Below are 27,773 nucleotides of genomic sequence, written 5' to 3' on the forward strand. Positions count from 1 at the left end.
TGTGACGTTTCCTCACTCCCGGCATGCACACTGGAAGTCCAATGGCGGGTATTTGTACAAAACATGCGCAATTTAAGCTATCGTTTGTTAACTGTATGTGTCAATATTAAACTGTGAAATTTGAATTAAGACTCGCTGTATGTTTCGCGGTATTTTCGAGGATAAAGGAAACGAAGAATCTGAGGACCAGAGGACATTGTAACTGTTATTATCACCATGGGGCTGCCTGCCTCTGCCATTGACTCAAACTGGCACTGAGGAGGAAGGCAGTGTGTTGGAGTTGAGGAACAGGTTCAGTAGTGATGTTAGCTCAGCTAATAGCCCGTCTGAGAACTACAACTCCAAAACTATTACACTAATAGATAACTTAATGGGACGGAAGAAGTTTAACTAGGACAGAAACTTAGCTTTCATTCATTCGACCGTTAGTTCAACTGTCAGTAAATCCCCGCTATCTCTCAGCGGAAATGATTCCGTTAAAATTATCAGTGTTGCTATTGCTAACATTAATAATAACCGTTACTGAAGTTAACGGCTCCGCGAAACTAAATATACCTAAAGTGTTGCTGCCGCTCGCCAGGAGTACAAGGATTAACTTCACTTTGGAAGCTACTGAAGGCTGTTACAGATGGTGAGTCTGCCTCAAGCGGATGCATGTCTTGTGAAGTAGTGTCATATTGCATAGGGCATGTGAGGCCACATGGCAGCAACTAGACTGTATGCACTGTAGTCAGGTCATGGCAATTTGTGGAGGGCATAAAACAGCTAAACCCTTTAAAGTAGACATTGATCTTTTCACCTTTTCCCATATATGAAAATGTTATTCCACATGAAATATTTCTTTCAGTGTTAACAAGTCAAAATAAGCTGTTACAGTAGTGAAGATCTGTATAGCTACTACTTAAATTCTGTACTTGACCTATTTATTCTGGTCATATTCTTCCAGGTCTTCCACCAGACCAGAGGTAGCAAGCATCCAAGCTGTGGATGAAGAGAGTGGCAGAGGCTGCTCCAGCAAAGCTGTTCTCCAGGCTCTCTCCACCCAGCCCTCTAGACTGACCAGCATCATTCTGGCTGAAGATGTTGGTAAATACAGTGCTTTTTTTGTGTCTCATTCAATTGCTGTTCTTGTTTTTTGCTGGAGTTAGGATGTGAATCTATGCATAGTTTCTTTAGTTTGTTGCTCCATGAATTACTTACTTATCGTATTAATTACTCAGATAAATCTGCTTCACATGCACATTAGGTAAATAATTCGGCTTGCACATGCAGCCCAGCAGTATTTGATGGATATAAGATACGGTTTTCACATCAGCCTCTGTACAGCATTCAGTTGATTTTCCATCCTGCATCTTGCATCATCATAGTACAAAACGGCACATTTTGCAGTGTGATGATGAGCGTTAGTACTCAAAGTTATGAAACTGTACCAGAGCGTTTGTTCATATTTTCCATGCTGTACATTGCATTGTTTCTGGCCTGTCACGTTGCTCTAGCCTGTTAAGTGTTCTGATTTCACAGAGATTTATGGTAGTGTATATAGGGTATACAGTATACTGTATTGAGTATAGTATTATACAGTGTGATATTAGTCTGTTATACCAACTGTATGGCAATATAAATCTTGAAAATAATCTGAAAAGAATGAGAACCCTGAAATGTGCACTGTTCAAAATGCAGTTGATATAGAAATTAGTTCAGTATGTAAAATGTGCTCTGTTCACTTCAGAGTAGCAAATGTAATGGACAAAAACATACAAATTTTCATTCTCTTGTGCAATACATTCTTCCGTCTTTGTTATTAGGAAATCCTGTGTCATCTGTTGTCTATGGTGCTGTTAGATTGTCACGAATGAGAAGCATTTGCTTTGTAATCAGAAAATCAGACACATTGGCCCTTCTATATATGTCTCAAATGTCTCTTTCAAAAAACAAAACAAGAAAACCCACCTAAAAATGGGGAAAGACTATTTTTGTTCAGGCCATAGTCACTGACTTTGAATGTGGTCTCATTTGCTTAATCTGTTTAGGGTTTACAAAAACATAATCTAATATAATCTATCACGTATACAACAGCCCTCTTAGCAGCACAGGAAAGCCACATCATTTGACTCGATTGATAACACTAGAGCAATTCTGGCAGGGGCAGGGGAGACTTTATAGCTTTCAATCTGCATAGTCATTTCCATACATGTTATATTTTGTGCCTCAATGTTACTTTACCTTTAAAAGCCAATCCAATTATTTCTGAGCTTCTCCTTGAATGTCCAAAATCAGGTTACGGTACGGTATGAGCGGTGTATGTGATGGGTTTTTTCCCCTCCTCTTCCATTTGCAGTTACAGGGCAGGTTCTGCGCTGTGATGCCATTGTGGACATCATCAGTGAGATCCAGATTGTGTCCACTACCAGAGAGCTACATCTTGAGGACTCACCACTGGCTCTCACAATTCATGCACTGGACTCTGAAGGTGTCATACACTGACTTATCACACGATAATGTGATTCTCAATGTAAATTGTTGGTGTTACTGATAATAGTCCCTAATATTGAGAATAATTTACATTGTCCAACAATACTTGTGACTCTATATACTCTACACTTTTTTCTTATTACAAAGAGTCCATGTTAGACTGTTTATTTGTTGCCCTAAAGATTTCTCAGAGAGACTGAGCTGGCTCTAGGCAGTGTTTTCTTTCCCCTCAGGCTACTACTGTGAGGTGGCTGTGTTTGTTCTGTTAGACTAGTTCCATTTAGGGCAGACACACTTAGTTTAATGAGCTGTAGCTACAGTCTGATTCTTTCTGATGATGGCTCCAGGGCCTGGTATTTTGTTTTTGTTTGCTCTGGCCTAAAAGTGCATTTTAGATTCCTCAGATGCGGTAGACTGCACAAGGATAGCAACTATCCTGTAATGAAATGCCTATTGGTTTTGTTCTAGCTAATTCGATTGTCAGGAGCTTTCAGACAGTTGTGCTCAGCATCCATTATATGCTTAAGCATAGTGACCTAAGCCTTGTAACACAAGGATCTTAGATTTCAGGTTTGTGGTTTAAAGAAGTAACATGTCTGACTCTTGCCCTTTTTTATGTTGCAGGAAACACCTTCAGCACCCTCGCAGGTCTAGTGTTTGACTGGACCTTAGTGAAAGATGTAGATGTGAATGGATTCTCTGATTCTTACAATTCATTACGGTAGGCCTCCCTGTGTTAATACTGCTGCACAAACTCCCCTGAGCTGTCTGCTATCTGATAGTAAACCAAAAGTAAATGTGGACAAAATTACACAACTTAAGCTGATATGCTGATCTTATCATAAAACCACTGATGCAATGATCCTGTTTTTTTGCCAAATTAGTATGATATTTTTATGTTGCCTCTTGGTTCCTCTTCCTCTTGATTGATCATAATTGACATCAGATGCAAGGGAGCATTTCATTTTGAGTTGTGTGCCTTTTCTCTCCTCAAGGGTACTGAAGTTCTCTGAGTCCACATACACCCCCCCTGGATACATATCTGAGATGGAGCGTGTTGGGAAACAGGGTGATATTATTTTGGTTTCAGGACTGAAAACAGGACACGCTAAATTGAAGGCCAAAATACAAGAGTCACTGTATAAGGTAAGATGTTAAACGGTACCTAAGATATATTTCTTGGTTTTTCACATTAGCATAAAGCTTAAATATACTTTATTGTTAGTCACAGACAACTTCAAGGTTCTTCTGCTATGTTCTTAAAAGCTAGTAAATCAGAAGAGTACAATAAACTCTGGTTAAATTGTGCCCTGTGTGATGGCTAATATCCTGAGATGTAGACCTCTATAAAAAGCAAACGATGGCATAATAGTAGTGACAGTTAATTTGTATTTCTGTCTTGTTAAATAATTTGTAGCCCACCTTTCTTGTCATCAGGCTAACCTTTTATTTACCAACAAGTTATTTTCCAACAAAGAGCGAAAAAAGAGTTAGTTTCAGTAATAATTTATAACCGTGTGCAGTTTTCAAATTTGTTGGGTTGATATGTGGCCTCACACTGCAGCCACTTCACTCTGGTTGGTGAAGCAGGAAGCTGAAGCTATGTTGCTATGTTGTTCTGTAACTATGGTATCTGTGCCACAGGATGTGGGTGCAGCTGAGGTGAGACTGCTGATTTTAGAGAACATCCTGCTGAGTCCGGCACATGATGTCTACTTACTGGCGGGAACTTCCATCCGATACAAAGTCCTGAAGATAAGACAGGGCACGATCACAGGTCTGACTCTGTTTAGTCATTTTATTTTGGCCATAGCTACTGTTTCTGAAGCTTTATCTAGCACAGTAGTACTATAGCCCCGTAATGTTCAAGCATGTTTAGTTAGCTCCCTAAAATATAAGTAAATTTGTTTGGTTGAGTCTTTGATGTCACTCAGAACAGAGTGTGTGCCATTTCCTTTTGAGTTTCAAAGCTCTGTGTAGTGCTGACATGCCAGCTCTTAAGCTAATTTGTGTTTGTCTTATGTTTGTCAAGAGCTCTCTATGCCTTGTGATCAGTATGAGCTGCACCTCCAGAACAGTGTGGTTGGCCCTAATGGAAACCCAGACGTTGCTGTAGCCAGTCTGGATCAAAGCATCTCCACAGTCACGGCTGGTCAACTGGGACACATCAATGTGGTGCTGGACCATAAGAGTATCCTTCTGAAAAATCTCACTTGGAGTCTGAAGCAGTTTTTATAATGGTCTAATATAGTGTACTTTGCCATTACTTCAACTTCAACTGTTATATATAGTCTGGTAATTTGTGTTATTGAACTGCAGCGATGAAGGTGTTGTTTACATCAAGATACATCAAGTCTGAAGCAATCAAATTTATAGCTCTAATTGTTAATGAGTGTGGCTGATTTAATTTTCCTTAGCAGCTTCTATTTAGGCCTTCGAATGCAAGGAGTGTTTCGCCTGCCCAACAGCACTCTGTATGTGGTTGAACCAGGCTACCTAGGTCTGTCTCTTGCTCTTACCGCTAAAAGCATAATGAAAAACATTTCATAATGTCAGTACTGTCAGTGGTATATAGTTAATCTGTTTTCTCTTGTTTAGGTTTTAAAATCCATCCAGGAGACAGTTGGGTTCTCGAAACAGGCAGAGTGTATGATATCCTCATTGAAGTATTTGATAAATCCGGCAACAAAATTTACCTCTCTGATGTAAGTACACCTCAATAAAATGACTAACGTTATAGAACTTACATTTTCCTATTTTGACAATGATTGTGGAAGCTAACCATTGCATTTTTGTAAAATTAAGTCTGTTATTTTACATTTCATCATAAAAAAGATGTTGGTCATTTTTAATGCAATGCAGCCTGAAACACATCTGAGAAACGCTGAACCTTCCTGCACCATCCTTTTAGTTTTATTAGCCAATATTTCAAACCATTAGTGAGAAAATGGTCACCCTTGAAACTTTGAAAGTATAGACAAGTCGAAATACACATGATACGTAACCTTAAAAGATGACCTTATTGTATGTTATTTATATATCTATACGTATGGTGATACATACTGTAGACAGTAGTTGAAATGTCTGTGCTGTTTATTCTGATTTGGCAGAATGTCCGTATTGGCACTGGTTTTCCTGTGAAGTACTTTGAAATCCTGGAATCTTCTCTGAATGGATCATATCATCGTGTCAAAGCACTCAAAGAAGGCCTAACTCTCATTAATGCTACCCTAAGAGCCGTTGTGGACGAAGTGAGTTTAATTGCATCTCTTTAATTGTGCATTTCAGCTGGATCATCATTATTGCATTAACCTTTTGCCCCTTTGTTCCACATCAGTAGAGAGAGCTTGATCATTTCCTGTGGCCTCTGCTCTGTTTCAGAATGGAAAGGTCCATGCACTCGCCAATCCAGTCCACAATGAACAGGATGTCGAAATCTATAACCCTATAGTTCTTAGTCCTAGCATTCTCACATTTCCATGGCAGCCCAAGGTTGGAGCTTATCAGTACACAATAACGGTAATTATTCTTGATTAGAATGCATGAGAAACTTTGTGGTTGAATGGCTTTTAATCGGTCATAGAGTGTCAAATGTCGAGCATATGACGCCCTTTGTATGAGACAGTGGTTTTACCAATTACTCTTATTCATACATTGCTACAAAACTCTAAATTAAGGTCATTTTACCACTGAGTCTGGATATAAGATCAAAAATGAGAGGTGTAATTCTGTAGCACATTATGATTCCTGTTCTCTGTTGCTTGTGACAGGCGACAGGAGGGAGCGGAAATTTCAGCTGGTCTTCTTCCAATACAGCTGTAGCCACAATGACGGTGAAAGGAGTGATGACAACAGTCAGTGACATTGGCGTCAGCATAGTTTATGCTCATGATCTACGCAACCCACTACACTTTGGCCAGATGAAGGTAAGTTCACATGGAAAACTGACACATTGTTAAAAAAAGAACACCTGTTAAAGGTTCCATATGTAAGAATTATGAGACAATTTACATTTATTAATCGTTTTTTATTGCCAATGAATGAACTGGTTGTAATGGAACTTAAAGAATGAGACCTTCCTCAACTTTGTTAGTTGGGTATATCTGTGGGCTGATTTCTATGTGAAGGACCTGGGCCAGATTTTCTGTGAAAATCCAACGGATGTGATGTTTTTGTGTGCTCCGAGTGCCTTGCCTGTCTCCTGCTAACATCAACAAACGACCTGCAACTACCAGTACAAAAACAGTGCTGTCCAAGTAGAAACACCCTGCACATATTAGCTCTACAGCTAATGAGACAGCTAACTGCCTCCGTAAACCACTACACATTTCACAACTGAACATCCCTGCGATGACAGATTGCTCACTCCCAAGCACATACACACACACACAGCCAGGGCACAAAATTAGCACCAGCCACCAGCCAAAAGCTGCTGAAATATGCAAGTGGCTGATAGATTTGCTTCACTCACCAGCCAAAAAATCAATGGTAATCTACTGAGTGGCTGGTAAAATTTGAACATTCACTTGCCATTTGGCCGGTGGACAAAAAAGTTAATTTTGCACCCTGCACACAGCTAAAACGACATTATTTCCTCAACAAAGGAGCAGAAAACAAGCTCCAGAGCGACAGCAGAACATAGCTTACCCCTTCTGTTTTTTTCTGTTGATAGTCAAAAGGTGGTAATAAGCACACATTTCACAACAAAACCGCAGCGTGTTGCTCCCCAGCCACAGTGTGTTGCTCTGCCCATGCCGATTGGCTCTCACTGGCCAGTGGCCACAGCACAATGCAAGCCTCTGTGTGTGTGTTTGTGTGTGAGTGTGCCTACATACAACAGGGGGTGAGGGGCTGACTGACTGGAAGTGAGAGATGCTTTGCAGAAACATGGTGTAAAACTCAATGTCAGAGATTTTCTATGTTATAATGAAAAGTATAAGCGAGGAAAAAGACATCACCTGCAATAGTCTAATGCTGCTGCTGCTCACTCTGCGAGCAACAGGATGCTGACTGCAGTTCACTTAACGGCCACTGGTGTCACTAATGAGAAGGAATTTCTGATTCCTACATGTTGAACCTTTAAATATTAATATGGAATTTATGGCACAAGTGATCATCCTGATTACTTTGTTTAATGATTTTATCAGGTTTATAAAGCAACTTCTCTTGATCAGCTTCTTACTATGAGTAACAAGGTGGTGAACACACACTTCTGCTGAAATGAAACGTTTTGGTTATTTCACATGAGAGATTCCTGTCTGTGCTGCTTTATCAGTGCTCATTTTGCTGGTTTGATGTTGGTTGGTCTCAGTTGGAAATGGTGACATCACGTATTCCTGTGCACTGATCAGGATTTAGCAGTATTTAAATTAAAATGTGATGAAATCGATGGGGTAGTTTGTTAATGTTGTCAGACCACTGTCAATCAAATCTGATTAAAGCACATCCACGCAGTCTTGAAAGTTTTGATTTTGACTGTTGCTAATTTAGTTGTGCATGTTTAATGTTACAGAGACATTTTCAGGTGCTGGAAAAAAAACGAATCTCTTTCACCAAGTGCCCCTCATCTTTTTTTGTTGCTAAAGTAGCTACTAATTTATTACTTCAGAGTAAGCCTTCATGCCTAATGCACGTTTTACACAAAGTGCTTTAATAGTTCAGCATCATGGGTTTTTACACCAGAGTATTTAAAAGCAAAACATATTAATTTGCTTTTAGGAACTGAAACAATTTCAATGTTCAGATTCAGGAGAGCACAAACAGCTCTTTGGGTCTGTCCATTCTTTTTTACTTTGCTTGTTGCTGCGTTTTTTTTGTTTCATCCTGCTTCTTCCATCTTAAATTTTTATAAAGGTTGTTAGTTGTCATATTTAATGGAAGCATTTTATTGACTTGTGGAGGTCATTCTGGAGAATTAAAAATAAGACAGATAATTTCCAAAGTTGCATTATTATCAATCGTGAAAACATAAAATTGTGATGTATAATTAATCTATCTAACTTCATTATATGGCCATAAAAGTAATGATATATTACAGCTAAGTTGCAGTCTTATAACTTGAGTCTACTCATTTTACTAACTTTTGATACCTCTTTGATATTGTTTTTTCCCTCAGGTGTATGTTGTTGAGCCTGTGGCGATGGACTTCGCTCCTTGCGCGGTAGAGGCTAAGGTGGGCACGGTTCTCGATCTGCCACTCAGGATTTTTGGCCTGCTGGAGGAGGTGGAGGATGAGCGTGTCATGTTAAGTGACTGCTCCCACTTTGACCTGCAGGTTGAGGAGGAGAACCATGGCGTCTTCCAACTGCTAGACGGTGAGTCCAGGTCCAAGGCAGAATTAGATTGTGATTGCAATAAATGTTTGAGGCTTATATTAGAAGTATAAAGGCTAAATTCAATAGGATACACTTGTAGTGGCCTGTATGGGCACAGTCCCCTTTAACACTGAAGCATTTTTAATTGTGGCTTTCAGATCATCATTACAACCTTTTATATCCTTGAAAGTTGCTCTGTTTGCAAGGTCTACAAGTTTTTCATTTTGGAATCTTGTATTAATAATTAGAAGAGCAGAGGGAGCTGGGACAAATAATAAGACCTCCTTGTACTTTAATGTGGTTTAAGATAGGAAGATAAATGAGTTTGCCTGTGTGAACAATTGTGGTTATTTGTTCATTGTCAAATTGCATCTCTTTTGGCTTCCTCCACATCCAGGGAGACTGGCTCCAGGCCAGCAACACTGCAGTGGGGTGAGAGCCAAGGCTCTGGCCCCTGGGTACACTATGCTTTCTGTCAGCTACACCCACGGCAACGTTCACCTCAGCGCCAAGATCACCATTGCTGCCTATCTTCCTCTGACGGTGAGTCCAAAGGTCTCATCCTTCCGGGATCTTACTCATCATGAACTTTGAGTCATATCATTTTGCCCTCTTTTACACAATGGATATTTCTCAAGGCCTCAAAACTAAATGTCCAACTGCTAATTTCCTTTTGGGTCATTTTCAGTTGTTTATTTGATATCATACCTTACACATTTTCTTTTTGAATGCTACAAGTCATCTGCAGGGTGTAGTAATCTTGAACTTTACCTGAATTCTTTGTTGTGATTTTCTATTATTCTTTCAACTCATCTCAAAGCACCAATTAGCTTTTGTCTTCTAAGGAAACAAACCCACTCATGCACACCCCTGCGCATTCATACACACAGTCTCTCCTTACAACCAAGGCAGAACTGCGATGATCAGCTAGTGTTATATTTTCCCCCTCTTGGGTTTCCTCTGTGCTCTATGCATTTTAATTATGCATTATACACTTGCTACGCTGATTTGTTTTCTACGCCTCAACGCTACTACTGCACAGGAATGAAATTGACTTCAACTGTTGTGAAAGAATACAAAATTCAACAGTGTGACATGTGTTATGATGAGGTGACCAAATCTCCTATCATCAAACATCGAATCACTCCTGAACCACAGAAAGTTGTGGTTTTCCTGAATATTACATCCAGGTTATGACATGCTGTTTGATGTTTTTTTTTTTTTTAATCATGAGTAGTATTCTTCAAAATATTGCTGACATTTTTGTGATGTTTTTCCACTTGTGTTGCCCTGGCAGCTAAAGATTGACCCAATTTCTTTACTGTGTGATACTGTGTATTCCAGCTTAACATTTCTGCATCTGACTTCCTCTTAACACTACAATTGCCAAGCTGATATAAAATAACACCTGGTTTCATTTTTCAATTGAAGTATCTTTCCCTTTTGCTTTTTTTTGCAGACATACTTTCTGTGTTATTAGATTTTAATCCCCAAAATCTGTTGACATTTTGTAAAGTGGAAGCCTTTCTTCCTAAAAGTGTTATGCTGTAACTGTATGAACTCATACATTTCATTGTAAAATACTGTTTTCGACAGGCGATGGACCCTGTATCTGTGGCGGTGGTGACTCTGGGATCATCTAAAGACATGTTGTTCGAGGGCGGGCCACGGCCTTGGGTTTTAGAGCCGTCCAAGTTCTTCTGCAATTTGCGTGCTGAGGATGAGGCCAGTGTGAGCCTCACTCTGATCAGCCCTTCATCTCACAACTATAACCAGCACTGGGTCAGAGCAACATGCAGGGCCCTTGGAGAGCAGGTAGGATCTACTGAAATCATATTTTTTCTATTAACAATTCATGCCTCAGACTAAATAATCTGCCTATGCATATTCACATCACCACTGTGTACACAGGACTATCCTAAGTGTATTATTGTGATGGTTTAGAAAAGTACAAGAAATACAACTATATAAATCTGTCATCAGCTCTTTACTGAGTTGTCATTATCTTATTCTTCAGGTGCTGGAGGTGATGGTGGGGAACAAGGCCAGTGTGACTAATCCTTATCCTGCTGTGGAGCCGGCAGTGGTGAAATTTGTATGTGCTCCTCCGTCTCGCCTCACCCTGGTCCCAGTGTACACCAGCCCACAGCTAGACCTGACCTGTCCACTTCTGCAGCAGAATAAACAAGTGGTATGTGTTCATATCACAGGGTCAACAAGCTGCTCCTTGCTGTGTTTTACTGCATATATTTTGTTTTGTAACATAAATATTTGTTCTGTATTGAATACCTAGCTTTTATCCTTGGCTGAAAGCACTGAAGAATGTAATTTTGGTGTTTGTAAAATGCTTTCAAAAAGGAGACAGCAAGCTTTGTTCAAAAAAAGACACCTGTCATTGAAGAAAGCAACATCTGCCTAACAAAAGGATTGTTGAAAATAATAACAAATTATAATTGCTGTTAGATTATTAAAAACTAGTTTTATCTTAGTGATGATAATGATTAATGATGTTTGGAAAATGAATTCGTCACATAAACACCCTTTTTTAGGTACCTGTTTCAAATTACCGTAACCCCATTTTGGACCTGGCTGCTTTTGATCAACAAGGAAGAAAGTTTGACAACTTCAGCTCTCTGAGCATATCGTGGGAATCGACCAAGTCGTCCCTGGCCAGTATTGAATCCACTGTGCCCATGGAGCTTCTGCTGTTAGAGGATGGCAACAAACAGATGAAACTTCACGGTACAACATTGCAACTTGCCTTAAACCTTTTGTTGATGCTTTGTGTTTTGTTTTGTTGTTAAGAGAGTGGGTGGTTGGCTTAGCTTTTCTCTTTTGTTTAGACATTTGGAAAGTAATTAGGAAAAAAACAGGAGAGAAAAATCTGGCAGGATATAATTCTTAGGCAGTGGAGGCGGACAGAATTATCCATTCAACTATTACTGGGAATACATTTCTGTTGTGTTTTCCTTTCTATTTCTATAGATTAGTGATGGCAAAAAGTATTGATTGCTGTTTGTGTAATCTTTTTTTTTTTTTTTCCTGTGGCAGGACGTCAAAAAGTTCTTGTGCACCATCAGACAGGGATTGCTGCCATTAAAGTGATAGCTCGGGGTTACCAATTTTCACATCTCGAAGCAGCCAAAGTTCCAAGTCCAGTAAGTGAAAACAATGCCTCAACCAATACAACATGTTTTTAAAAAAAGTTTCACTTCCTCTTAGAAAGCAGAAGCAGCTGTATCAAACAGTCTGTTTTTCATTTGACTGTCGAATTGTGCCAGTAATGATGATGATGATGATGATGATACCTGAGCGATCAGTCTCCTCTCAGTCTCAACACTAACACTGACTGATATTCAATGGCTGTGTCTTAACACCCACCTATTCAAAACACATGTAAACTGATAACAATTGCTGACTATCCCCCAAAGCTGTCATGATGCATTTCCTATTATGGTAGCTTTACAGACACTTTTGAACATCTTAATATAATGTTGCCCTTCAGATCTGCTTTAGCTTTTATTACCTTTTATTTTCATCTATAATCTATAGATTAGCTTTTGCCTTCCTTATGGGGGAATACTAGCTTGTATTTACATTTGTAACTGTAGCACTTCTCCTTCCTCTGGACAGTATGACACTCTGACTCCTGCCTCAGCTACTCTGGAACTCCTGTTGGTTGAAGATGTGAAAGTTTCTCCTGATACAGTAACCATATACAACCACCCAGATGTGCGGGTAAGAGATACATTTAACAGTGCAGTTGTCTCACATATGCATTACTGATACATACTGTCTTTTAATGGCTTGTTTTACTCAGAAAGTGTAATTCAATTTTATATTTCATTATAAAGGGAATTATTTAGTCTTCATTGCAAAACAAACAAAAAAAAACATTTCTTTATTGATACAATTGATTTAAATGTTAATGTTTTTGCCCCAAATTCCCTGGAAACATGTATGTCTTGCTCTCCTCCCTCCATGGGCCTCCCTCTCCTAATCCTGTGTGATATAGGAGCAGTGTTTAGCAGGTGTTGGGGTTAAATAACAGCTAGTGACCTGTGTAAGAGGATTTTGGGTGTGAGTGTGGTCAGAGGTCCCTTTTAATGTTACATGCAAGGCCATCTGGCTGTCAGAAAAACATGACAGTGAACTGGAACGGTTTCTAAATAACCCCCAAATATGGAATTATTTTGTTCATTTAATCATTTTCAGCACTGTCACAAAGCATTGATTGGATTTTGTCTTGCAGGCGAATCTGGCCCTGCGAGAGGGTTCAGGGCACTTTTACGTCAATACCAGTGTTAAAGGGATAGCAGACGTGGTATTCCAGGAGGCCCAAGGAACAGCTCAGGTAAGAAGGAACATCTGGACTGTGTTTGTGAGGGATTAGCTCAGAGGAATATAGAACTGTGATGACTGAACAACATTCTGTATAATTTCCAAGAAACCTTATAGGGTCATTCTATACCAACTCACCTCCTAGTTCAAGTCTTGGATTTTCAAGACATGTGGAAAACTATTTTTGTGATTCTTTGTATGCATATTCTAAGCCCCACCAATTCATTTTTCACTGAACTGGGTTGAAATTTTGTACTGAACATCCAAGAAACCCCAGGGATAATTTGCAACATGTATTCATGTGAATAGTTGTTACTAAAGAATTTTTAATTTTCAAAAATTAATATCACTAGTTTTTCACTTTCTTGCAACCAAATTTTGATTCTGTGTAGTATTAATATAGTTCTATAGTATCTAGAAGTTATTTGGGCCTGCATAATTCCTACATAATCATTAAATAGTTTGATATGATAGTGAGATCATGAAGCTCTGCTCTATTAGAAAAGCCTAGAAGAAGAAGCCAACTGTCACAAGTTTCAGTTTGATCACATCAAACTGCTTAATGATGAAATTAATTATGATTGCACTCTTTTATATACTTATGGGTATTTTCCAATCCATTTTGCAATAATACACCCAAACCTGTTTCAGGTGTGATTAGCTTTATTGTTTTCTAATGATACTAGTTGATGATGTCAGAAATCAGTTCAGAAAAGTTTGAAACTGTGAAACAATATATGTGTATTGATCTAAGGAACTAAAGTTAATATTTTGTCCAGACACATGGAACAAGATGACATCATCCGGTATGCAACAAACCAACCCATTACAAGCTTTAAATTGCAAATTTCCTGAATCCAATGAAAAACAGATTCAGTAGGTATCACACAGCGATAGAAAACCTTGAAGTCAACATAGTACAAATATCCATCTATGAAATAAAACCACAGAATGTAATATTACAGCCAGTGAAAAGTACAAACAATTAGCTATTTTCAAACAATTATTAAATGATGAAGTACTATAACATCTTTAAATTTTTTATATATCTGCAATGAATATTAACGCTTTCTCATTTAAAAAAAAAAGTTTCAAGGAAATTAAAATAGCCCTTGGGAAAATATACAGACAATATCTTTTAAAGGTGGGTTTTTCAGCTTTAAAAGCTATATGTAGCAAGATCTGTGGCACTCAATTTTTTTATGCAGGACCAAATAACTTCCAGATGGGATAGAACTATATTAATAATACACAAAATCAAAATTCGGTTGTGAGAAAGTGAAAACTAAGAATTGCAAAAAAAAATTTAGCTCTGAGGGCCAAATTTGAACTGAAAAAGTATTTGGAGTAGAGCTACGGGATTTTGCAAGGTCCTATGAATTTAATAGAAGTTTTTACATGAATTTTTTTGAGAAAATCCATGACATGAACTAGGAAAAGTTCTGAATTCTGGGTGAGTTGGCATGGAATGACCCTATAGTTATTTTTCTTAGTTGAATGATGTTCAGGAAAGATAAAAAATGCATAGAACTGAGATTTTACCAATGAAAACATGTCTTTGATTTGTTGTGTTCGTGTGCCCAGGTTACTCCCGTCCACCCAGGTGTGGTGAATGTGATGGTTCATGATCTTTGTCTGGCATTTCCAGCACCTGCCAAGGCCACAGTACATGTTTCTGACATCCTGGAGGTTTATGTGAGAGTGGTTGACAAGGTCAGTTTGAAGCCCCATAATCCCTCATCATCAAGGGTCCAAGCACTGCTTGACTAGATGATCCCTATTATCAGTACCACACATTCTTTAAATGCCTCACTGACATCTAAGCACTAAATATGGTTGTCCTCTTTTGGCTCTTTCCTTCCCAATTTTCATGAAACTCAGCCTGTCTTGAATTACCGTCATTAGGTTGGCCCTGCCTGTGAACCAAAATGAGTATTTCCCTAATTATGTGTGTCATTCATCTGGATTACAGGTGGAGATTGGCAAATCTGTAAAAGCTTATGTCAGAGTCTTGGATGATAACAAGAAGCCTTTCCCAGCCAGCTATTTCCGTTTCATGAATCTAAAACTCAACGCTGCTTCTGCAATAGTCTCTCTAAAGTAAGTAATGTGAAACTTGTTGTTTGGGTTAAATATGTGAGAACATGTAAGGTTTTATGGAAATTTCTAAACGTCTCCTCTGCAGATATGTATTGGAGTCCACAGAAGAGGATACTGCAGTTTTCGTGGTGAAAGGTGCCTCTATTGGTCAAACCACTCTGTCAGCTGTTGTTATGGATAAAAATGGGAGAAAAATTGCGTCTGCACCTCAACAAATCGAGGTATAATTTTTGTGTGTGAATTTTAAAAGTGTCAGATGTAATTATGACTCTTGCATATGTTTCACATGCTGTGCCAAAGATGTAACTTTTTTTTTTTTTTTTTTTTAAATTCTAGGTATTTCCACCATTCAAACTCATCCCAAGGAAAATGACTCTGTTAATTGGGGCAATGATGCAGGTATGTATAATATTGATGCTTGGACTCTCTCTAGAAACAGCTGGCTTCAGTTTATCTTGCCAGAAGACTTCATCTGGTCCTTATTCTATCTTCCAAAAGAGCCCTCTGCCAGGACTCTTCTGGAAGATGACGTTAGCCTAATTGCTCTCGGTTTAAGCATCCAGCTCGCCTTTCATTTGGCTCAACTCATGCTCTAATTAGAAAGCATTTACCAGCTATCCAAGAAGCCTCCTAATTACTGAACATTAAACTCTGTAATATACAGACACCACACATTATTTATGTTGGATCTACATTTTTTTCTAATCTTGAGTAGTTTAATACAGAAAGGATAATAGCTTTCAGCAAATTAATGTCAGACCCTGAAAAAATATTGATTATAATGTCTGTTGTCAAGATCACTCAAGTAAGAGTGATACTCATATTTTTGGTTTTTTTTTTCATCTTTTCCTGCTCCTTCCCTTTTCATTCCTGCTGTCTTTTATAGATCACATCTGAAGGTGGCCCTCAGCCTCAGTCCAATATCCTTTTTTCCATTTCCAATGAGAAGATCGCCTTTGTTAACGGCATGGGTCATGTCAGGGGTGTTACTATTGGTAATGTCACTGTGACTGGACTGGTCCAAGCTGTTGATGCTGAGACTGGGAAGCTAGTCGTTGTGTCTCAGGTAAATATATATATATATATGTGTATGTGTGTGTGTAGAGGATGTGAACTAGTGTATGGCTGGCTTAGCTTTCACAGATGAGAAACTTACTCTTTTGTGTCCTCAGGATCAAGTAGAAGTTGAGGTTGTGCGTTTGACGGGCATTCGAATCAGAGCACCTATCACAAGAATAAAGACAGGAGCACAGGTACGATTGTTTACAGCATAAATAATGTCCCCAAATCGAAGCATTACCGTTTACACTTGCGCTTAACTGGAAGAAAAAAGTTCATTAGTCACTAAGCTCGATATTATTCTCACTGATTTCCTTGATTCATCTTGTTTCCTTTTCTAGATGCCTGTATATGTGATGGGTCTTACCATTAGTCAAACACCCTTCTCCTTTGGCAACGCTGTACCTGGTCTCACCTTCCACTGGTCCACCACCAAGAGAGACATCCTGGATGTTCAGTCAAGACACAGTGAGGTATCCTGCACTCAGGGCTTCTGCTCTTAGATTTGATATCACATGCCGTTTCTGCTACTGAACCATTCCTATTTTTGGCTCCTGTTGTCCCTTCGATCTTTTTATCAGATTGACAAGATGTGCTGTCCCTGCATTACAGTATGATTAAAAACCAGCATCTGCCATGTCTCTACTTTCCTGTCAACCTCTGCCTCGTCCCTGCTTCCTCATCACTGTTGCCTTTTTATTTAATTTGCTGCTGCTATTTTTGCCATTCTCATAATGGTGCCTGTCTCCTTCAGGCTAACGTGGAGCTCCAGTCAGAGCACAACTTCGGCATGAGGGTGACCGGAAGGACGAGAGGGCGGACAGGACTCAAAGTGGTGCTCAGAGTTAGCGACCCCATGGCTGGACAGCTAGTGGACAATCTGAAGGAGCTCAGTGATGAGATTCAGATCCAGGTACAACTCCCTTTTGGGGGATATGCCACCCAAAAAAAGCATGGTTGTAAACATCTGTGTGTTCTAAGTACCAATGTGATCAGGTGTTGTAAATGTATGGAGATATTTAGTAAAGACCACTTTTATGGACTACTTTGCTTATCGTGATCATGTCCCGCTGCTGCCTCTTCAAAATAGAAAGAAAGCTGGTGTTAAAGGCAGCAGAGCACCGAAGTTGCTGAGCATCGGAATATCTGAAGCTGTAAACTTTGTCAAGTGATAAGACTGCAGATTAGTTAGAGCTGAATGCATCAAGCTTCAAACTGCATTAAACTATGACATGTCACTAGTGCCAAAACATCAAAGAATGATTAAAGCCCTCTAATAATTGGAGTTTCAACATTTTGCTTTGATCAAGGTCTATGACAAGCTGCACATGCTTAATCCCGAAGTAGAGGCTGGGGAGATACTGATGGCTCCGAACTCAGCCCTGAAACTCCAAACTAACAGGTGAGTTACGAGTGCCAGCAGGGTGGGGAGGGTTTTTTTTTTGTCTTTTGCCTCCATAAAGCTGTTCTCTAAATGCACGTGCAGAGAAAAATATGTAGATATTTCCCACAAATGTCCCAGAATGGGGAAAATAACAGAAACGTGCACATAACTCAGAGCACCTCGATGTGATTGTGTTTTTCTGTGTGTAATAGGGATGGTGTGGGTGCACTCTCCTACCGGATGCTGGATGTTCCTGACCAGGTTGTTATCGCTCAAGTTGATGATAAAGGCCTCATCTCCTCTGGCTCTCTCACTGGCATCTCCTCTCTGCTGATCACCTCACAAGAGACCTTTGGTGTCAATCAAACTCTCATCCTTGCTGTGAAGGTCAGTTTGAGAGCCACTGTATGAAAAGGGTTACAGATTTTTGGGGATTTAAAAGCAGTATGCGTTGGATATTTACAGTGAAATCCCTAACTGAATACTGAATTATTAGTAGTTTTTGATTAGAAAATATGACAAGATGCCTTATGGAGTTAGAAAACAATGACTCCCGAACAGTAGATGTTTGGAGAATGTTAGTTCAAGCAACTTGTCCACATATAGGACTTTCTCATCTACTGTACATCTAGGCAATTTTTTTATTTTTCAATTGGGTTTTGTATAGAACACACACAGCTCGTGTAATGAAAAGAGATGACTTTTTCTGGTTTTTCATTTAAAAAAACGAAGTAATGGTTAAACATGAAAGCAGTGTTTGGCCCTAACAAGAATACATGAGGGGTATTCTGCTGTTGGTCTTACATTTTCTTTGTATAAATATGTTTGGCATGTCCCATACCCATCACTCTGAATCATGAGCTACCTGATTTGTTGTTGTTGATCTCCTACTGGCTAATGCTCAGCAGGCCGTTGTATCGCCACTCAGTGATGGTTAACTGCAGTACTGACCCTTGAAATGACAGCTGACATTATTCCTGCAGTTAATGAGTGCAACACTGGTTCTTTTCTTCATTCTTCAGGTGGTGCCTATGTCCTATGTGCGCTTCAGTACCAGTCCAGTGCTCTATACGCACACCAGAGAGAGCCTGAAAGCCTTCCCCCTGGGCTTAGTGCTTACCTTCACCGTCCACTTTCATGCCAGCACTGGAGAGGCCTTACACACCTCCAACTCCCAGCTCACCTTTTCCACTAACAGGTCAAGCACCACACGACGTATAAGGGTCCTTAAAGGCTCCTCATTATGTTTCAAGTGTACAGCGTGGCACAAAAAGTTACACAAACATAGTTGATACATTCATAAACGGTGTGATTCAGTGAGTGAAACATGACTTCTAGACAGGCAGGGGAGGGAGGAGGATATGTTTCGCAGTTTGTTTAGTACCCCAAGGTTGAAAAGCTATTATCCTGCTGCTCTGGGCTATATATATATATACAGAGAGAGAGAGAGAGAGAGTACCAAGGTCTCTCTTTGAGTGGTCCATTTGTGCAAACTCATCCGGCCTTGTATGACCTAATGTCTCCCACTATTTCAAATTCTTCCAAACATGTCAGTTCAAGTCACAAACTACTTTTCTTTCACCAGCTGAACAGAAAATGTATTTCCGTTGGCATGCGGTTTTCCATCATTGTTCTCTACATTGTTGCAGCGTAAACATGGTGACGCAGTATTGATTTTTAGATCTTGACTTGAATATATTTCACATTTTATGATATAGATCCACACAAGATATCTCCTGAACACAGTATTTTCTATGCTTGGCCAGTGATGTGATACACCGTACAATTCCTAAACATGCCAATAATACTCGACTCTTTGTTCAGACTCTGTGCATTTATATTTGTACAGTACAACAAGCGTAGCTGAGGTCATGGAAGGGTTTAATGGCCGGCTCTGCTTAGAGTTTGCAACATTAATTTACTGGGCTCTTCCCTCAACCTCATTTCAGACGGAGTTGTTTCCATCTGAGTGAGTGAGCTAAATTAATGGGAGTGTTAGGCATGGAGGTGCATTGCTGCGCTCCCAACAAGGGACTCCCTCATCTGTCTGCACAGTAAATTGATTTTATTACCTTGTACTCCAGGTGCTGACAGACAATTTTAGGGGGAAAGTATCAAAATCAGAGTGGTAACGGGCTGATAGTATTGGGACTAACAGGGCTGTCCTGTGATTAGATCCTTTTGAGTCTCCAAGGAAGCGGTTGGATTTTACTGGTATCTGAACTGGCGGCAGTTCAGCCCTATTTGTTCAGAACAGATGCTATTGAGATGGAGGCAGAAAGAAAACGATAAATACAATTGATTGCAAAAGTGTTGCATCAGGAAATAAAACACTGAACTGAGGAATATGACATTGTCTTTCAAAACTCTCTTAATGGCTTAGTTTCTTCTATATTTTTAAAAGTATTGGCCAAATTATCTGTTTACCAAGTTCTTTACTATATTTTTCTCTCTTACAGTATATTTGTATTGATGTTTATGTTGTTTGTGTTCCCAAAATATACATGTATGCTTAAAATAAACATCCTTGTTTTGATAGAATATTAGGAAAATGTAATGATAATTCATAGTGTCATTTTCTGTTAGTTCATGTACACGCACTGCTGAGGTTCACACATCCAGTGTGTCCCAGGCATTAGCTTCTTTAGTGATTATTTTTTCTTTATAGTGTACAAAATTAAAAAAGTAAATTCTAAAAGAAGAGACCAGAGAAAAAGATAAACCAGCACAATAGTTAATATATTGGTTACCTCTATACCACTTTATGATTAGTTTATTAGCAATGAATAATAACAATTCCATAATGTAACGTGTACCTTTGTTCTGTCCTGCAGAGATGACCTTGTGCAGGTGGGGATTGGGCCTAGTAACAACACTTTGACAGTGAGGACAGTCAACGTAGGCCTCACCCTTCTTGCGGTGTCAGACAATGAAAACACAGGCGTGGCGGACTATGTTCCAATACCTGTGGCGCATGCTATCCACCCTGCTGAAACCCACAGACTAGTGGTGGGCGATGTGATCTGCTTCACTGCTCAGCTCACAAGCCCAGACGGTGAGAGCTCTATGTGCTTTTTAAGCAACAGACATACTCTATTGTGTGTAAAAAGATCAGAAAATCACTATTTGGAACAGACAGGATAAAGAAAAGCATTAAAATGTTGGCTTTAGATTTGGCCCTTAATGATGACAGCCTAGTAATGTATTATCTGCTTTTGTGTCCTTCCACAATATTTATGCAGTTAAATTATTTCTTCCTTGTGATTAAGTGGCATTTAGTTCTTCTCTTGGCTGAGGAGATCCCTACATATTTTACCTTGTAAATTAGAAGTAGTTTTAGTTTGGCAAAGTGTACATATTTTTAAAAATCAAACATTATCTTCCCTTTTCTGCAGCTGTTCAGGGTACTTGGAGCTCCTCTGCTAATAATGTGCTTCAGATTGACCCTAAAAGTGGCGCCGCTGTAGCCAGAGACTCCGGGACCGCTACTGTGTATTACGAGATACCCGGCATATTGAAAACATATAGAGAGGTATGTTATCTTTAGACAGCAACTACTATCTTAGCTGCAGTGACTGCTGCAGCTAAGACAGTAGAGACTCACTGACTAAGTGATGAAGCATGAAGTGTACTCTGGTATATATATTTTTTCCCGGTAGTCATGGCTGTGATGAATGAGCTACAAGAAACAGATTGAGTGTTCTAATTATGCAAAGGGAACACCGCTTTGGTTTCTTTATATCCACTGTCGACACCTCTCTGTTCTCCAGAGATTTTGATCTTCTCCACCAGTGCATCACACTGCATCAATCCTTCAGCAATATATCATAATGAGAATAAAAGGTGTATCTATCATCACCTCTCAGTAACACATTGTTTCTGCCTAACGTGTGTGCACGTGTGCATGACATGACCGCTGTTGAGATTCTCATACATGATGATGGAGTATAGAGAGGATTAATTGGCTATCTCTCAGTGTCACCGTATTCTATCCAGTCATGATCCTGCTGAATGTAACCTGCAATTTTATATGACTATTTCCTATTAGTGGAGTGAGAATTGATGAAATTTGGTGCAGGGTATTTTATCTTAAATAGAAAGGTGCTCTCACTGCTCACAAGCATTTTAATGAAATGAACTGAATGAAGATATGTGTTTTGTTTATCAGTGTGAGTGGAGACATTGATAGAGGTAGCAGTAATGTAATATGAAACACTCAACTGTGTTTTAATTAGTTTTTTTTTTCCCTGACAGTCTGATTTGATTGATGCAAACAATTAATTGTGGATGTAAATTATAATGTGACTATTCCAAGTACACTCCTGAAACTTCTCGGGATTGATTGGCTGTTTTTCTTTCCCTGTTTGGTTCTGTAGGTGGTAGTGGAAACAGCAACAAGAACGGCAGCTATGGCGCAGGCTACACCGATCAGGAATGGCAAAGAAACAAAAGTCCATCTCACTACCAGAGAAGCAGGAACCAACCTCATCGGTACTGAGCTGACTCAGTTTAAGCTAAGCATTAGTTTAGTTCCTCTTTGTAACTGCCCTAATGAAAAACTGAAGACACATAAATAAAGTAATGTCAGAATTAATAATATATATTTGTTTAATTTAATAACTTAAGTGTGTAATGAAGCATTAAGATTTGATCTTATTGACGGTGTGCTTTACCCTGCAGGAACCTGCTCTCCCGTCCAGACTGAAGCTATTTCTCAGTTAAAGCCGGAAACGTCTGTCAGCTGCCATCTCAGCTTCACTAGTGAAGCTGTTGATTTTCCTGCTCATGACGTCTTCAAAACACACACCAGCTTTGACGCCAACATTGGTAAGGCTGATTTGAATTCAGACAAATCATATAATGCTTCACAGTGAGTCTGTTAGATATTGACTGTGTGCTTTTTGACAAATTATTAAATTGTTTCATTATGTTCAGGTGTGTCAGATCTTATGTGTTTACGAACTGTACTAATGTAACCTTGATTTAGATCATTGTTTCCCAACCTTTTTGGATTGTGACCCGTTAAAACAAAGCAATGTCTACATGCGACTCCTCGTCACAGGTCACCTGACATGAGTTGTGAGCAGTTCCACCAAAGAGTGAAAGATTGTTCTTTTGAAGGATTTTAGAGGCCTTATGTATCCAATACTTCATAAGGAAAAAAGCAAAAACTAGAGAAAAAGTTCATATAATTTAATGCCAGTGAAATATGTTTTCTTACTTATTTGTTTAATTTCACTGTGACCACCAGGTTTGGAGCCACTGATGTAGATGATTAATATAAGTTAATTAATGTGGGAGTCATACAGTAGCAAGTTTCCAGTGGTTTGGATCATGGTTTGCGCCTTTTAAATGTTAATGAACATTCAATTAGCACCACTGAGTTTGATTGTTTTGACATTCACATCGTTTTTCTAGATATTAGAAGCATTCAGTTATCCAACATAAAACTACTACATACTTTTAAACCCAGCCTAGGCACAGTGTTTATGCGTATGCTCTGCACGAAGGGCAGGAAAATACTGCTTACAAGGGCATAATCAATACCTGCATTGCCCATGGAATGTATTTAGCTGGGACTATAAAAGTTGTCCGGGTGATGTATTGAGCTGAGGAGACTCTCTGTTGCTTGAAAGCACTGGTCTAATTGTGTTTGGGGTTTGGGACTTCACCCCAGTTGTTTGCTTATCGCTGAGGGAATCCACAAGGCTGTACCCACTCAACTGAATACCACTGAGGTCTTAATGGGAGCATATGATAGTGAAAAGGACCTTTCCTCACAAATTCAGAGATTAAAACTGAGTGGAAATATATATTGCTTGACACTACATTGAATTTTTTAAGTTGTCATCCTCAGAAAAGCAGAAATATTAAGCCATGATGGCATTTTTTCTTGTCCCAAATGCACACATCAATAATTTATCTTGCCCTTTCCCTTTTACCTCTGTCCATCCTTGCCACAGGCCTCTACACATGTTCCATGACCTTGCAGCCAATGACTGACCAGCAGAGTCGTGTACTCAGCATGTCCATGACCAACCTGCTGGTGAAGGCAGGCCTGGAGGGCAGTGTTTTCTCTGGGGAACAGGTCAGCACCACGCTGCCTATAGAGCCAGGCCTCTACGCTGACCAGACTGAGCTGCTGCTCTCCAACCTGCACCCATCAGCTGAACTCACAGTCTTCGGCCCGTCTGCTGCCCTGTCCGACATGAAGGCAAGAAATAACATTGTTTCTGGTTGAACTGTAATAAAATGTGTCATTGTTGCATTTTACTGCTATTATGACCCATGTTTCAATTAACATCCTTGCAAGAACAAGGAGATGCACTTAATAGACTTTCCCATATCTGTAGGTGGTGTCTACCTCTCCTATCATTGCTATCCAAGAGAAGGAGGCAAGCCACGGCTTCCCCAGTTTCTCAAAGTACATCATCAACGCTGTGGACCTTCAGGCAGCAGCCTCTGCTTCTATTTCCATAAGCAGCGCATCCTCCGGCCAGAGCCTCGCCATCCCGGTCTCTTTGATTCATGTGGCTGATCCCAACGCTGCCATACAAGGTCGGTTATCCTTTCAGTGCAAATGACAAGTCACCGTGCCTCAAGCCGCAAGGTCAGGTTGCTTTAAGTGTACTGTATGTGTAAGGTTACAGGGAAGGTAGTAGGGTTGTCACCTTCTCATAAAATTTCATTGCGAATTCCAACTAGCACGTAATTTGTTCTAATTAAAATGAACACAACTCACGTAGGCTGATCCTAAAGTACATTGTAAAATTATCATTGTTCCATTCATTCCCAGTGCTTAATGGTACTGTAAGGTAGTTGGAGCAAAACCGCCTTAACTTTATTCATAATATTTCCATCTGTGAATCCAAAATGCTTTCATAGATTACATCCCAGATGGTTTGATTATCTGTTCAGCACCGCTGGCTAGTTTTCTGTATTTTGCATCAGCAAATATAACAACAGTAGCCTAATTTTCTGAGGGCAACAGGGCATGCAATGGGTCAGACAGAATTTTAGCAACACCCCCGCTGGAGTACAGGGCACAACCTGTTGCATTTATACACTGAGGATTTTAAATTCAAACAGATGATTACAGATAAATATTTAAATTTTCCCCACATTTGAATAGTAATTCATGAATTTCCAAAAGGAAGTGGCAGCCCTAAAAGTTAGTCATGAAATATAAAAAAGGGAACCTGAATGTAGCTATTTCACTGCGATTAGTTTAACAACTTAAGCTTGTTCAATAATATTCTGTCATCTGTATGAAATAAGCACATATACATGGCAGATTTTCAATAACCATCATTCCATTCAGATTTAACTACCGTCGTAACAAGCGTTGTTATCCCCCGGTGCCGTAGCTAATATCTGTTAGTGTTGTATGTTTTCAGCACTTTGAAGAGGTTTTGACAGGCTGTTATCTCATCCGCTGCTCTCTCCCAACAGCTGTTCCTCCAGTTGTTAATATGGAGGGGGGGCACTCCCTGCACAGCTTCATAAACTGCTACCAGATGATGTTCTTCACCCTGTTTGCTCTTCTGGCTGGTACCGCTGTCATCATCATCGGTGGGTCACCGCACGTTAATTTTTTAGTTAATTTGTGTCCGTTTCTTTCTTTGTTAAACGAGGTTTTAGTTTCGTTAGTTGTGTTTAAGTTTCTAATGTTTTTCACTTTGATTGAGACAAAGGTAGCTAAAACAAATGCTGTTTTTTCTTTTTTTTTGTCTTTGAAAAAGAGCACGTCCAACATTGTAATAGCTGCTAGGTCAGCTCGTCTTTGGTAACATAACAAAACATAAATATTCCTTGAAAAGTCAAGTACTGTCATACCAATCTTTGTTTGTCTTGTTTTTGATACTGAGCTCTTCAAACACTGTGACGATGTGTTTTTAATGTTTTTCTCCTCTTGCAGTCCTCCACACAAGGTTCTCTCCACAGCAGCAAACTTATCACCCTACTTTAATCCAGGGTACACCATCCATCTCAGGTAGGACACAGTCACCGTGACACTGTGCTGCTACAGCTATAAAGAAAACATTAAAGCATACATTTAAAGGCATATACCACTAAACATCAGTCCAATTTTTTTTTTATATTTGTTCTCTATCTGACTTTGGTCTTTAATCAGTAAAGTTTGTTCAACCCCTAAATCGGTGACGCCATTAGGCTGTAAAGCTCCACTGAGAATTAATTAGTAAAGATAGAGGTGTCTGACAATGTCCACGACAATTTTCTGGCAGTCAGAATAGATTTTTTGAAGAACTGCTGCTTATCCAATCATAAATTAAAGCTCATTTGGATGTACAGGTGAGCAAAAAACCATTGTATCAGTCCCCAAGTCTCCAATTTATTTTGAATGAAGCTGCTCTGTGTCACAATTTATAGCCTGTGCTCTGGCTGCTACAGTTGGTTCAGAGAGATTTATACATCTTACCAATACCAATTAGGCTTTCTAATGGTAACCTTTATACCAAGTGATATTCCCTGTTTAAATTCTTGCATATTTGTTCAACTTTAACTGCTACTTTGGCAGCTGAACTGCTCCACTCTTTCCTTGTTTATAGTTTTTTACTCAGTGCTACATTTGGCTCTGTTTCAGGTTTAGACTCTCCAGTATCGAACTCCTTCAACCACACGATACCCAGGAGGGACCCAAACAGCAGCCCCAGGTTGCGTCTTTATTCTCCAGACTACAAGTCCTGATGAAGCCCTCTGTCTGGTCTCTATTCTTCAAAAGTGGAACACCACAGGCCATTAACGCATATTGAATGTGCCTCTCTCCCTCAGGATGAATGCTTTGGGATATGACTGCAAAATCTCAGTTTCACTGTCTTCAAGTGTTGGAACAAATGCTTAAAAGAAACTTAATTTTCAGAATAGCAGATCAGTTAAGAGCTGCAAGATTATAACAGGGCTATTTTCTTTGTGTGTCCGTTTTTGTGTGGAAACAAGTTTATATATGGTATATACTGTATGTGTGTTTGTGGTTTGTGAGTGAAATAGTTTTATACGAGACCACTCTGTTATTAACTGACATCTTTGAAGTGTTTTGAAGAGTGCAGAAAAACCAAATCCACTAGTTTGTGCTTCACTAAGGCTTCTTTATGTGTTTGTTTGACTTTTACTTGTTTGCTACTTATCATATTTTTGTCACGTGAAATTTAGTAACTCAGGATGAAATACATTCTTGTATGACAGAAAACAAACTTTAACTTGAAAATGTTGAAAATTCTCTTTATGTTGTAGCATTTTGTGAAAATTTTGTTCAATGAAACCGTCCTCATAGGTTATGAACCCTTCAAATGTGCAGAATCCTAACCGGGAAAAAGGTTGATCTTTTTCTTTTCTTGGGCATTTACGCGGGAAGTAAACTTCCTGAGTAGTCATCATTACTGTGTTTTTGAGCCAAAGTACATGCAGCTCCTGCCTAATTCATCAATGTGAAACAGTTAAGGAATGTGAATGTCACTCATTTTTTTTATCCAGTGTTGCTTCATTGCAAAAGCAATCAAACGTGACCTGGTCTCATTTCTGAAAAATGTCATTTTTTTCAGTTTGTTTTTACCTGCCCACATCTCCGGGACGAGATTACTGTAGCACTGATTGAAATGCTGAAACATAAAAGTACGACTTTGATTTAAATGGGATATTTTTGTAATTGAAGAAAAATTGTTGACAAGGAATTGTATTTATGTTAGCTAGTAAACCTCTGTAAGAGGAATATGTGTGACGATCAAATGGTCTGTGCTCTTTTTGCTGTTTTTTGTGTTAAAGTTTCATAGTCATGCCTTACAATCATATCTGAACAGCTTTCAGCACATAACAGAAAGAAATACATTTGTTTGCCTGTGTGAATACGCTTCTGCCTTTGCAAATTAAAGTTTTTACTTTCTAAGTTAAGCATCCGTCTTGTCAAGTAAATAATACCGTATGTACATGTTCATCAAAAACATTTATAAATCTGTCTTGAGCTGAAATATTAAGATAAATTAACAAAATAACATTCAACAGACAAATAAGCAGCTTCCCACATGCTGTCAGTTTAACAGACGTTCTTGACAGATGAAGTCATAGAGCATCTTTTCTTCTCTGAATAA

The 27,773-nt window shown here is 39.2% G+C and overlaps 1 protein-coding gene across 1 annotated transcript; it reads left to right on the top strand.

Annotated features, from left to right (window-relative positions):
- On the top strand, positions 1–27,576 carry nup210 (nucleoporin 210). Its single transcript, XM_042409106.1, has 40 exons — positions 1–631; positions 947–1,086; positions 2,339–2,470; positions 3,097–3,193; positions 3,468–3,618; positions 4,117–4,249; positions 4,505–4,663; positions 4,904–4,972; positions 5,071–5,177; positions 5,583–5,723; positions 5,854–5,991; positions 6,243–6,398; positions 8,588–8,786; positions 9,184–9,329; positions 10,383–10,601; positions 10,804–10,977; positions 11,336–11,528; positions 11,838–11,944; positions 12,420–12,524; positions 13,039–13,140; positions 14,712–14,840; positions 15,100–15,227; positions 15,313–15,448; positions 15,564–15,626; positions 16,114–16,293; positions 16,400–16,480; positions 16,628–16,759; positions 17,041–17,199; positions 17,597–17,688; positions 17,883–18,057; positions 18,693–18,868; positions 20,505–20,725; positions 21,066–21,202; positions 22,047–22,161; positions 22,351–22,497; positions 23,634–23,884; positions 24,024–24,228; positions 25,123–25,242; positions 25,589–25,663; positions 26,276–27,576. Exons 1-40 carry the CDS (start codon positions 468–470, stop codon positions 26,377–26,379), a joined length of 5,658 nt encoding a protein of 1,885 aa, XP_042265040.1. The 5' UTR covers positions 1–467; the 3' UTR covers positions 26,380–27,576.
- Positions 27,577–27,773: the final 197 nt, after the last annotated feature.

This window comes from Thunnus maccoyii, chromosome 4 (assembly GCF_910596095.1).
Source record: "Thunnus maccoyii chromosome 4, fThuMac1.1, whole genome shotgun sequence".
NCBI lineage: Eukaryota > Metazoa > Chordata > Actinopteri > Scombriformes > Scombridae > Thunnus > Thunnus maccoyii.

Bases quoted from the DNA above. Each gene is read 5' to 3' on its own strand.
- nup210 (XM_042409106.1), top strand. From the start codon at position 468: ATGATTCCGTTAAAATTATCAGTGTTGCTATTGCTAACATTAATAATA. The intron at 3,194-3,467 runs GTAGGCCTCCCT...TCTCTCCTCAAG, and splicing joins GATTCTTACAATTCATTACG to GGTACTGAAGTTCTCTGAGT. The intron at 16,294-16,399 runs GTAAATATATAT...TTGTGTCCTCAG, and splicing joins AGCTAGTCGTTGTGTCTCAG to GATCAAGTAGAAGTTGAGGT.